This window comes from Podarcis liolepis, assembly GCF_965112155.1.
Source record: "Podarcis liolepis genome assembly, chromosome: 5".
NCBI classification, from domain to species: domain Eukaryota; kingdom Metazoa; phylum Chordata; class Lepidosauria; order Squamata; family Lacertidae; genus Podarcis; species Podarcis liolepis.
In genome coordinates this window covers 7,289,428-7,302,634 of record NC_139556.1, presented here as the reverse complement: position 1 = coordinate 7,302,634, position 13,207 = coordinate 7,289,428, and the positions used below count along the sequence as shown (strand labels likewise).

The window sequence follows — 13,207 nt, the reverse complement described above, 5'->3', positions numbered from 1 at the left end:
TGAATGTGGTTTTCAGTTTGTTTTGTGAGAAAGCAAGATTGCTTGGAAGCTATTGGGGGTGGGTTCTCAACAGGCAGCCAAGCTCTCCTGAAAGACCTTCCCACCCACAACTGCTTTCACCTGCAATTGGCAGGTGTGTGTGAGTTCTGGGTGTGCTCCTTGTCTCCAAGAAGTAGCAATGAGGCTCAAGGGGCATTGGCACCCTTCATTAACAGAGTTGCGTGTGTGGCCTAGAATACTTTCCAGGGGGTGGGGTGGCAGAGAAGCAAGGGCTTCCTGGTATCCATGTGGGGAGGTTTCTCTGAAGCTAGAAAGTTGATAAAATTACTATTCTAGCCTACACATTGGACGGTGGATGTGGCCAGTAGACGGGTCACACATCGCTCTGCACACAGATCGCCCAGCTGTTGCCTGATGGCATGAAGGATACTGTACTTAGCCCAATAGCATCACAGTGAGGGCAACCTTGCCTATAAGACTGCATTGGGGAACCTGTGGTCATAGAATAGAATCATAGAGTTGGAAGAGACCACAAGGGCCATCGAGTCCAACCCCCTGCCAAGCAGGAAACACCATCAGAGCACTCCTGACATATGGTTGTCAAGCCTCTGCTTAAAGACCGCCAAAGAAGGAGACTCCACCACACTCCTTGGCACCTTAGAATCATAGAATCATAGAGTTGGAAGAGTCCCTCAGCTCCAGCCAGCATAGCCAAAGGTTAGGGAGCTGTATGCCCAACAACATCAGAAAGGACACAGGTTCTCCTGTCCCTTCTGCAAGATAGGGATAAGCTGAAGGCCCTCTTGGTGACCAGGGCAGTTCACTAGTAGATTAGCTCTGGTCATAGAATCACAGAGTTGGAAGGGACCCTGAGTATTATCTAGCCCAACCCCCTTCAAAGCAGAAATTGCACCCATAGGGGGATCAAACCCGCGACCATGGCATCATCAGCACTATGCAGGGCTTATCTATGCATGAATAAAGCAGGTGGTTGCAGTACAGTGTCAGACGGGGGAAGCTGTAACCCCCTGAATGAATGTTTACCTTGCATTCAAACTCCATATTTTTACTCAAGTAGATTAGCTCCTCGGTACTCCTCATACGCTGGACATTTTCATTGCAATCTTTGATGAGCTGCGGAAAGGAAAATGCTATTAGGGTGGGGAAGTGTTGGAAAAAATGGGGGGTGTCCCCCTCTCAAAGGGGAAAGGGTGACAGGGTATGGGTTTAGGAGGCAGAGAATGGAATCAAGCCACCTGGTTTTGGCAGGAGCAACTTTTTAGAAAAATGCAAGAATCTTCAATAGGCTAGACCAATTCTCTGGCTGAGTTAAGCTAATTTCAGATCCACTGTTTACATGTGTAAAGTACCCATGGCCCTCTTTTTTCTCTAAATGATAAACCTCAATCACTGAGTAAGCTTTTTCCAGCATAGCAGAGAAACCACTGGGGTACCTCATAGCTGTAGGGCAGGAGGCATGGGGCTTGGGATGACGCAGTTCCACAAGGGGACACAGATGACTCGGTCCATCTGTGTGTGGCCTCAGTGATGACGAAAAGCAACAGTGCAGACAGAGACCAATCTTAAGGGAGAGGTTACATAGACAGAACTGTTCCTTTTGTGGTTAGGGCTTGATGTTGAGGGAACTGGTTACAGTTGTACCTCCTTTTGTGTCCGGGATCCGTTCCGGAGCCCCAGACGCACGACGAAAGGGACGCTCGACAAAGCGCGAAGCACGATTTAGCACTTCTGCAAGTGTGCAAGCGGCAAGCCTGGAAGTAACCTGTTCCGGTACTTCCGGGTTTGCCGTGGACATTCAACAAAATGGACCCTAAACGGGGCGGACGCAAAAGGACTGTACTTTGGATCAACCACTTTTTCAGGAAAAGGCTCACCAGCTAGATTTCGTTAGCGTTCAAGATATGCATCTGGGTCTCATTACCCATGCTGGAAGTTACATCCCTTTGGGTCTAAACTTTACCAGGCACCCTCTATTTAGAGGGGAATACTCAAACATTTGTGGTTAATTATAGAACATATAGAGACACAGGTGGTGCTGTGATCTAAACCACAGAGCCTAGGGCTTGCTGATCAGAAGGTCAGCAGTTCGAATCCCCGTGACGGGGTGAGCTCCCGTTGCTCAGTCCCTGCTCCTGCCAACCTAGCAGTTCGAAAGCACGTCAAAGTGCAAGTAGATAAATAGGTACCGCTCCGGCGGGAAGGTAAACAGTGTTTCCGTGCACTGCCCTGGTTCGCCAGAAGCGGCTTAGTCATGCTGGCCACATGACCCGGAAGCTGTACGCCGGCTCCCATGGCCAATAAAGCGAGATGAGCGCCGCAACCCCAGAGTCGGCCATGACTGGACCTAATGGTCAGGGGTCCCTTTACCTTTATAGAACATATAACTTCAGAATATTCTACTGCCAGCTGTGTCTTGGCCAGAGTGCTGGACTTAGACTGAGGAGACCCAGATTCAAATCACCCCTCAGTCCAGAATCTTACTAGATGGCATTGGCTCAGTAAAAACACAGTTGATTCACACAGTGAATGGATACATTGTGCATCCAAACCACTGTGTTGGGTTACATGCAAGCATTACTGTACATCATTGTAACTAACTTGGAGCCACTTCCAAACCATTATTTGTTGCATGTTTTTAATTAATAGGGGAAGAGAAGTCGCTCGGGTATCTAAGGAATTCATATCTCATGTGTCTCAGAAAACAACAGCATGGGTACCTCAGCTTCTAGCTACTGGGAATTTGTGGCCTGGAAGAGTTGAGAAAACTTTTGAACCATTTGTGTGAGGCAGCCAGAAGTGGCGAGAGGGATGAAGAATGGGTTTCAACACCCTTTACCTTCTCAAGTGCATCATATGCTTGAGTGGCCTGCACCTCTTCATCGGCACCGGGCCGAGTTCTCTTCAATATGTTCTGCAGGAGGGAAGCAAAGGGTTTTTGGTAAGAGATTAAATACTTGACTAATTTATGGATTTATTTTCAGGCAGTGGTAAATTAAAGGTGATTCCTCTGGTCAGCAGCTAGTTTTTATAGGGGACAATTTTGAGAGAAGGTGCTGGTCAATCCCTCAACTTCCATCCCCCACAGAGATTTGCCAGAAAGTTTTCTTGCCACAGATACTATGTGCTCCACACCTTTAGGATGATAACAGAGAACTAAGGGAAGGCGGCAGGACCTTTCAGGGGTTCCAGTTTTTAAACTTATTTGAGAAACAAGTTTTGCAAACTCCCTTTGAAGTTGTGCTTCCATGGACCAAGTTTCAGCACTCCTCCTAAAACTTCCCAGAGTCCAAAAGAAATGGGTATAAATCAGGCACAGGCAAACTTGGCCCTCCAGATGTTTTTGGCCTACAACTCTCATATTCCCTAGCTAGCAGGACCAGTGGTCAGGGATGATGGGAATTGTAGTCCCAAAACAGCTGGAGGGCCGAGTTTGCCTATGCCTGGTATAAATATTGAAATTAAGCCATGCTCCTGGGGAAGAGGTGAGTGCGGAATGGCAGAGCACAGGCTTTGAAAATACAGGAGGTTAAAATTCCTGCCACCTCCACCAAAACAACTTCAAACAGAAGCTCCTGGAAAACACCTTTTGGACTGAGTCACACTTCTACATGGCAAAGCTCTGGTTTGCTGCCATTGCATGCATGTAAATGTCAAATATATTTGCAATAAAGAAGTGGGCACCAATTCCTTTCCTGCTGCTTACATTTTTATTGCCAGGAAAACTGTCGATTTAATTATGAGGCTGGCCACCCCATGGAAAGGCGAGTCCTGGGTCCCCAACACTTTTACCTGGAGAAGGAGTTTAAGTCTTGTGATGCGCTGGAACGGGAGGATGAGGAAGGATTTGAGAGAGAGGCGCTGGCAAACAGGATCACTTTCTAGTCTCTCCAAAACCTGTTGGAAGGCAGGGACATCATTCCTGCCAGAGAGAAGAGGCGGCAGATTAGAATTGACTCCCAACTAGAAAAGCTGAGGCTGCTGAAAAGGCCAGAGACCATCTTGGCAGTGAGTCCTGGAAGACTTGCTCCCTGCCTTGTGGGCCTTTTCTACCTGGCCTGGGAGGCTGAACAGAATCTTTGGCTGGGGTGGTGTTGGGAGGGATATTAATCTTTTTTTATCTTTATTTTTAGAGCTTATGTGTGTGAGGCCTTTTTAGACCTCTTATTTATTTATATACCACCCTTCATCACAAGATCTTAGGGCAGTTCAAAAGAAAGATCTTGGTTTCACTGCTGATTATTTGTTCTTATTTGTTTTTATTTTTATTGTTTTCCTGCTTCCTACTGTTTTTATCCACTTTATGTAAGCCTCTCTGGCTGGCTGAAGAACGGTGTGAAGATGTCCCAAATAAAGTAAGAAAAATAAAACAAAATGCTGACTATTATGCATCAACCTCTTTGGGGCTTTCATTCTATTTAAATTGCACTAGAATGACAAACCTAGACAGCATCTTAAAAAGCAGAGACATCCCCTTGCCAACAAAGGTCCGTATAGTAAAAGCTATGGTTTTCCCGGTAGTGATGTATGGAAGTGAGAGCTTGGCCATAAAGAAGGCTGATCGCTGAAGAATTGATGCTTTTGAATTATGGTGCTGGAGGAGACTCTTGAGAGTCCCATGGACTGCAAGAAGATCAAACCTATGCATTCTCAAGGAAATCAGCCCTGAGTGCTCACTGGAAGGATAGATCCTGAAGCTGAGGCTCCAGTACTTTGGCCACCTCATTAGAAGAGAAGACTCCCTTCAAAAGACCCTGACGCTGGGAAAATGGAGGGCACAAGGAGAAGGGGACGACAGAGGACGAGATGGTTGGACAGTGTTCTCAAAGCTACCAGCATGAGTTTGACCAAACTGCGGGAGGCAGTGGAAGACAGGTGTGCCTGGCGTGCTCTGGTCCATGGGGTCACGAAGAGTCGGACACGACTAAACGACTAAACAACAACAACAACAAAGTGCTGTTATCTAGGATATGTTACCATGGACTTGAATTCTGGGAGATTCATCTTAGTTGATTGCCATTCCTCTGACAATACCCTGGAATCTCCTTGGAAGGGCCAGGATCCATTGGCCAATTGCAGCAAACATCATTTCCCCTGGAATTTGCCTCTTTATAGGCGAATTTATCTATAAAATCTATATGAGATTGGAATGGCCCAGCGCTTCCTCTAACCTGGAACCTGAACTAAATCATGTACCAACATCTGTTTTGGGTATCTTAAACACTTATGAACTGAATCAGGTGTGGCCCATTGAAATAGGACTCTTCTGTTAAGTGTCCTGGGAACTATATCTCTGTGAGGGGGGCAGCTACAGTTCCCAGGATTCTTTGGGAGGAATAATATGCTTTGAATGTGTATTAAGTAAAGGTAAAGGGACCCCTGACCATTAGGTCCAGTTGTGGCCAACTCTGGGGTTGCGGCGCTCATCTTGCTTTATTGGCCAAGGGAGCCGGCGTACAGCTTCCGGGTCATGTGGCCAGCATGACTAAGCCGCTTCTGGTGAACCAGAGCAGTGTACGGAAACACCGTTTACCTTCCCGCCGGAGCAGTACCTATTTATCTACTTGCACTTTGATGTCCTTTCAAACTGCTAGGTTAGCAGGAGCAGGGACCGAGCAATGGGAGCTCACCCGGTCACGGGGATTTGAACCGCCGACCTTCTGATCGGCAAGTCCTAGGCTCTGTGGTTTAACCCACAGCGCCATCCGCGTCCCTACTGAATGTTTATTAGATGTGCTTTAAATGTGTGGTGTGGATCTCTCCTAACTGTCCACCTCTAGATGAGGTTTTGTTCCAGTTTAACTGTCCTGGGTTCCCCTGCAGAACCTTGAGCATTTTCTGCTATAGAGCCTTATCACCCCACCCCTTTTCAGAGCGATAGTTCCCAAGAGAGGAGACGACTTGTCTGTGGTGTAGATATGCCACAAAGGACATTTTGTGGAGTGTTACGAAGAGGATAAAAATACAGGAAAGGGGGCATCTTTAGGTTTCTTACAGTAGTCGCCGAAAGGTCTGCTCCTGGTACGTCTGGTTTGTCACATACGGCAGGTAAACCCTCCGGAATTCCGGCGCATGCCTCAGAGCCACATCACACACATTGAAGGTGAACATGTTCTCCTCAAGCTTCTCCTCCAGGTCAAATAGGAAGCTGCAGGAACCCCCCAGAAGAGAATAATGAGACATGGTGACCAGAATTACAGCACTTCCCCCAACTTTTTAACCTTTCTCCTTCTCTAGAAAAATAACTATCCCTGCATGCAAGATGCAGGAAAATTCTTACTCATTGTGTGACAGGAGTGAGCTTGCAGTAAATCACCCAAGCAAGTTGGAGTTACCGTATTTTTTGCTCCATAACACTCACTTTTTTCCTCCTAGAAAGTAAGGGGAAATGTCTGTGCGTGTTATGGAGCGAATGCCTACGGATGGCGGGGGGATCTGCTGCAGTCGTGAGCAGAGGATCCATGGTTCCCCTTCCTTCCCTCCTCCATGGCTCGCTTTGAAAAACAGCAAAGCGGAGAAGAGCCACTGAGTGGGGAGAAGAGAGGGACAGAGAGCCTGGTTACAAAGCACGGATCCACATAGATCCTCAGGATTTTTGCACTGGGTCACCCCAAATTCACCATCAGATCACATAGCATGTCCATGGCTACAGCTTGCACCAAAAAAATCACGCACCCACTGTTGCCTGGGGCCGCAGTGGTGCAAAAACATGGTTACAAAGCATGGATCCACATGGATCCTCAGGATTTTTGCATTGGGCTACCCCAAACTCACCGTCAGATCACATGTCTGTGGCCACAGCATGAACCACAAAAATCATACATCCACTGTTTCGTTTAGAATATTTTTTTTCCTTCTTTTCCTCCTCTAAAAACTATGTGCATGTTATAGTCGGGTGCGTGTTATAGAGCGAAAAATACGGTAACTCCTTATTAGCAGCAACAGGATCTGCACAGGAGTGTGAGGCCTAATGAGCACAGCAACTCATTTCTGACAGGTCTTTCCCCCATGAAGCAGTTGCTGTGGCTGAAAGCCTCCCCACAGCTGCCTAAGTCCCCTCATTGCCAGGGTTTCCCCCAAGCAATCTGAGACTGTGCTTGCATGACTGTCTTTGCTCCTCTCACTGCATAACTCTTCGGGTTCTGGGAGACCAGGGAGGAGGAGTGCTTGTTGCACCTTGCTTGGGTGATCATATAAAGATTTAGGGCTTATTGCCCCAGGGAAAACTACTTTTTAGTGTTCACTTGGATTGGTGTTTGCTCTGATTTGGCACCAAAAAGCAGGCTTTCCCTGGAAAAGGAGCAGGGCAAGGGGAAAACTGCTCAGACCTGTGCTTTCTAGACAGGGGACAAGTAGAAGCACGGACAAACCCTTCAGTCATTTCTATTCTATTCATCTGCTGAACAGCATTCTAGGCAAATGTGCAACCAGATAAAAAATCAAAACACAATGTTAAACAATGTTACAACATTAAATACTAACAAAACTTTTAGTTGTGTCGTCGTGTTTTTTTTTCAGGGCTACCTAAACATGGAGACCAGAATCCAGGTTTTACTCCAAAATGACAGGAAGTATTTCCTAAGTCACGGCTAATTATTTGTATGTGATAATAGAAATATCAGCCTGAATGTGTGCATAGTAGGCAGGCTTGAGGAATTTATGGACTAATGTGTGGATTGCAGTATAGCGGTCCTGGGCATTTTGCACTTCTCTAGCTTTACTGTTATCAGCTCAAAAGGTATTAAACGCGTGCATTTTATGATAAAATGTGCATTGAAATATTTTTAGAAATGCATATTTCATGACCAGTCATTTGGAATGCTGGCTCTGTTGAAAGCAGACAGGCACCTCCAATTCTAGTATTTTGCTGCCTGCTGAAAATGTTGGTTTCAACAAGCATTTTAAAATAATTAATTTGATTCAGTTTTAGTCTGTTTTTTAAATGCTTTAATTATCTTATTATACACTGCCATAATATTTTTACGAGTTGGCAGTTTATAAATGGCCGTATGAATAAATAAATATAAAATAAAATATGCATTCATATATGAATTTTCATTTGGCTTTTTTTTTTTAAAGTTGCAGATTAATTTGGAAACAGGAAATTTGGAATATATATATTCCAAATTTCAGTTCCAAAAACTGATGCTGACAGTGTTCTGCCCACCCACAGTCTATAGTCTAGCACAAAGTACTATGTGGTTATGAGGCACAGGCAAGTATCTATTGATTGCATTGGCTTGAGACATCCAGGGTTCCAGTGTGATAGCTGTACAAGCAGAACAGGAAGACCAGAACTCACTTGGCACTAACGTCACGTACATCCTGAAGGCGGGAGAAAAGCCACTGTTTATCTTGATTCGTTAAGACAGCTTGGAGTTCATGGCAGTGCTGGAAGTGGTCCACGGCCACATTTAAGCTCCGCAGGTATGAGGCTTCTGATACAATCAGTTCAAACTTGGCCTGTTAATAATGTGGAGAACATAAGCTTTAGAGCACAGGATACTCCGAGAAGCAATGAATTATTTGAGATGGAATTAAACAAAAAAAGGAAAACCCTCAAGGGGAGTAGATCGTATCTGCATGTTCTTGATAGAGACACAGCTAGCAACTGTATCTCTCGCTTCGTTGTCCATCAGAAGAGAGGCCTGGAACTGGTCTATCCAAACCAGCCGATCAAGAATTGCATTCAGTGTTAAGTTGTGGGTGAACATATCAGACGACACAGCGATTCTTCAAACAGCTCTTGTTTATTCACAGGCCAGAACTGAACTCTGAACTGAACTGAAGGGTTCAGCCAGCCTGCTTATATAGAGCTCCAGTACAACGTAACTGTAACAACTTTCTAAAACTATCCAATCACTGAAGGACACTTTCGATCCCTTATTTGCATAACTATCTACAGTATCCCCCTGCTGGCCCAGGGTGAGAACTTCAGTACATAACATTCAGCACCACACAACCAAACATCCTATGAATGTCTCAGGGGTCAACCTTGGAAACCTCCATCCTTCCACCTGCCTAGATTTGGGATATTGAACATTTGCTGCTCTCTTGCTCCATCTCCCCGTCACTGTCTCCTTTCCTTTTTGTCCTTTCCTCCTGGATCCACTCCTAAAGGAAAACCTGTTTGATTGTTTTTGCCAGCCTATTGGTCCTTAAGATCTTTCCCTTCATTTTCATCTTACATGCAACCCTTCTGAATGATGTCAAACAATTTGTCACCCCTTCCTTGTGCATTCGAAGGTTGCAATCCTACGTTGCCTGTGAGTTATGTTGTGGGCAGGGCTGGATTTAGGTTTGATGAGGCCCTAAGCTACTGAAGGCAATGGGGCCCTTTATATGTCCAGCTGTCCTCTGTCAACAACAAATTGTCACTGCTTTTTTGTGTTGAATATATGCTATAAGGTAATTCATGGACCTAATAGGCATCTAAAGCCATTTGCACATAACAAAATATTACATCATAGGAGCCTACACAACACAAAACACTGTTGCTGTATGTAGGTTTAATTTATTTGTTTTTTATCTTATATTTTGGAAAAGCACATCCAGGTTTTTTTCCTTAAATTTTTTTTGGGGACCCCTTATAGAGTTCGAAAGCACGTCAAAATGCAAGTAGATAAATAGGTACCGCTCCGGCGGGAAGGTAAATGGCGTTTCCGTGCGCTGCTCTGGTTCGCCACATGACCCGGAAGCTCCCTCAGCCAATAAAGCAAGATGAGCGCCGCAACCCCAGAGTCGATCACGACTGGACCTAATGGTCAGGGGTCCCTTTACCTTTACCTTTAAGAGAGTGGGGCCTTAAGCTATAGCTTGTTTAAAGGTAAAAGGTAAAGGGACCCCTGACCATTAGGTCCAGTCATGGGGTTGCGGCGCTCATCTTGCTTTATTGGCCGAGGGAGCTGGCGTACAGCTTCCAGGTCATGTGGCCAGCATGACTAAGCCGCTTCTGGCAAACCAGAGCAGTGCACGGAAACGCCGTTTACCTTCCCACCGGAGCGGTACCTATTTATCTACTTGCACTTTGACATGCTTTCGAACTGCTAGGTGGGCAGGAGCTGGGACTGAACAACGGGAGCTCACCCTGTCGCGGGGATTCGAACCGCCGACCTTCTGATCAGCAAGTCCTAGGCTCTGTGGTTTAACCCACAGCGCCACCTGCGTCCCTATAGCTTGTTTAGCTTATACGTAAATACGGCACTGGTTGTGGGCATCCGTCTATCTCGAGAGTAATCCCCACAGAACTCTGATAAAGTAAATTAATGCTGGAGAGCTGTTGGCTGCTAGTTGCTTATTTCAAACCAGCATGCCAACTTCCCTGATTCTGATTCTGCAGCTCTCTGTCCATCCTCTCACTTCACTTTTCCATTTGGACTCTTACCCCATTCATCTGGTTCGCTCCATCTTCCAGCTCGCCTCCTCTAGGCCTGCTGGTTCTACCACTAGCCATATTGAGTTAGCCTCCTCTCTAGTCAAATATGCCTGGCTGCGCTCCTCCTCTATTACCTCCTGCAACTTCTGCTCCTCACGGGTCATGCTCAGCAGCACAGTGCTCTCTCGGACCATGGGAATGTCCTGCCACAGGGACGTCGAGGATGAGACGGACAAGCGTTGCAGGTAGGAATCCTGAGGGGAGATGTTTTTTCTTCGTAACCTTGGGGAGTCTGTGGATTTATACTCCAAATCTTCGGTCAAGGAATCTGCTCTCTTTTGACTTTGAATGGCTTTGTTCAGCGCAACATCACTGTATTCCTGGTAGAGCAACTTCGCTGTGAAGAAAAACCACCAAGTCTTAACAATTCTGACTCAATGCACCAGACCTGCAACCAGAGCTATTATGCGGGTGGTGAGGTGGTTGTGGTGGGGTTAGGGCACACTGAGGAGAGGAAGGGACAAGGTTTAATTTAAAATTCCTTCCAGTAGCACCTTAAAGACCAACTAAGTTAGTTCTTGGTATGAGCTTTCGTGTGCATGCACACTTCTTCAGATACGAAAGCTCATACCAAGAACTAACTTAGTTGGTCTTTAAGGTGCTGCTGGAAGGAATTTTTTATTTTGACTATGGCAGACCAACACGGCTACCTATCTACTACTGGAACCATGGAAGGTTTAATTTGTCAGTGTGAAGCAGTAAACACACTGTATTTTAAATTCCAAACAGCCTGAAGTTAAACGACTTACATTCAAATGTTGTTGTATAAACATAGAAAAAATAAACATTAAAATGAAATGACCGGTTAGAAACAGATATGTACAGTCGTACCTTGGTTCTCAAACAGAATGCATTCCAGGAGTCCGTTTGACTTCCAGAACTGTTCAAAAACCAAGACGCACCATCTGATTGGCTGCAGGAGCGTCCTGCAGCCAGTCAGAAGCCACGGAAGACGCAGAGGACGTTCGGCTTCTGAAAATCATTCAGAATCATTCACTTCCGGTTTTCGATCATTCAGAAGCCGAAATGTATCAGTTCCAAAGCGTTCAACAACCAAGATACGACTGTAGTAGGAAGATTCTGAAAAGGGGAAGGCTATTTCTGCTGCTATTGGCCTTGGACCAGCAAGAATATAATTCCATTTATACATGTAAAATGATGGTGTTTAATTTTCATAACATTGGAAATGTTAAGGTAAAGGTAAAGGGACCCCTGACCATTAGGTCCAGTCATGACCGACTCTGGGGTTGCGGCTCTCATCTCACTTTATTGGCCAAGGGAGCTAGCGTACAGCTTCTGGGTCATGTGGCCAGCATGATTAAGCCGCTTCTGGCGAACCAGAGCAGCGCACGGAAATGCCGTTTACCTTCCCGCCGGAGCGGTACCTATTTATCTACTTGCACTTTGATGTGCTTTCAAACTGCTAGGTTGGCAGGAGCAGGGACCAAGCAACGGGAGCTCACCCCGTCGCGGGGATTCGAACCGCCGACCTTCTGATCAGCAAGTCCTAGGCTCTGTGGTTTAACCCACAGCACCACCCGCGTCCCAGAAATGTTACCTGATACTTAAAAATAAGTACCAACAGCTTGTCAATAGAACAGGTGTATTTGCAGCTTTACATCATTTCTGAGCAAAAGGGAAGAATTCTTTCCTGCATCTTTCCCCCACTCCTCACAACTCTGTTAATTTTAGAGCTACAGACTAGGGAAGCAAGGAAGCAGCAATTTCTGTCCTATCTCTGTTTGTCGCAAACAGCACGGTTTCCATTCATCTGCAGGCTGGCTTCTGCCAAAACGTAAGTTATTTGCATCTCCACCTTTGTGGAGTAAAAACACAACAACAGCTCATACCACTTATATTTCTTTGTGTGGTTTCCATTCCTGACCTTGTACACACATGCAAATTGTGTCCATTTCTTTTCCTATTTCTGTTTCTCTGGCATTCCTACGTCAGACTTTTTTTAAAACCTGAAAGCTAAAATTCTGAGAAGGGGCCTGAAATTTCCATTCGCTGGTCATATGGACCCATATGGACCCTTTCACCATGGCTGACAAAACAGATAATTTCTAGAACACCTGGGGCTTTTCTATAAGCAATAGATATATTATTAGCATTTCACTGGCCGACACTGGGGCAAAGTAGGCATAATGAGGGCAGCCACGTTTGTTGTTTACATGACTTCCCAATTCAGGTATAAAGTGGGATCTGGTGACTAGACTTTAGCAACAAAAGGGGCAGTTGGATAAGGGAATAAAATGTTCCCCAGCCCCAACATCACCTTTTCCCTCTGAAGACTGCTGCAGTGATGTGGTTTTCTCTGAAATATTTTTTCCTGTGCAGAATAGGCTGATATTTAGTTTGTGTTTGAATATTTTTTTGATGCCCTAGGTAAAGGTAAAGGGTAAAGGGACCCCTGACCATTAGGTCCAGTCGTGGACGACTCTAGGGTTGCAGCGCTCATCTTGCTTTATTGGCCGAGGGAGCCAGCGTACAGCTTCCGGGTCATGTGGCCAGCATGACTAAGCCGCTTTTGGCGAACCAGAGCAGTGCATGGAAACGCCATTTACCTTCCCGCTGGAGCGGTACCTATTTATCTACTTGCACTTTGACGTGCTTTCGAACTGCTAGGTTGGCAGGAGCAGGGACAGAGCAATGGGAGCTCACTCCATCGCGGGGATTTGAACCACCGACCTTCTGATCGGCAAGTCCTAGGCTCTGTGGTTTAACCCACAGCGCCACCCGCGTCCGTAGATG

General features: G+C 45.9%; 1 protein-coding gene across 2 annotated transcripts in view; it reads right to left on the bottom strand.

Annotated features, from left to right (window-relative positions):
• The window catches only part of LOC310706929 (uncharacterized protein), a 65,256-nt gene that overhangs the window by 8,662 nt on the left and 43,387 nt on the right, over positions 1-13,207 (bottom strand). For both annotated transcript variants that reach the window (XM_083503309.1, XM_083503308.1), the window contains exons 5-10: positions 10,528-10,790; positions 8,321-8,481; positions 6,014-6,166; positions 3,811-3,940; positions 2,858-2,932; positions 1,045-1,134 (exon numbers count right to left, since the gene is read on the bottom strand). In XM_083503309.1, coding sequence (XP_083359435.1) covers positions 1,045-1,134; positions 2,858-2,932; positions 3,811-3,940; positions 6,014-6,166; positions 8,321-8,481; positions 10,528-10,790 — 872 coding nt within the window. The remainder of the gene's footprint in view (positions 1-1,044; positions 1,135-2,857; positions 2,933-3,810; positions 3,941-6,013; positions 6,167-8,320; positions 8,482-10,527; positions 10,791-13,207) is intronic.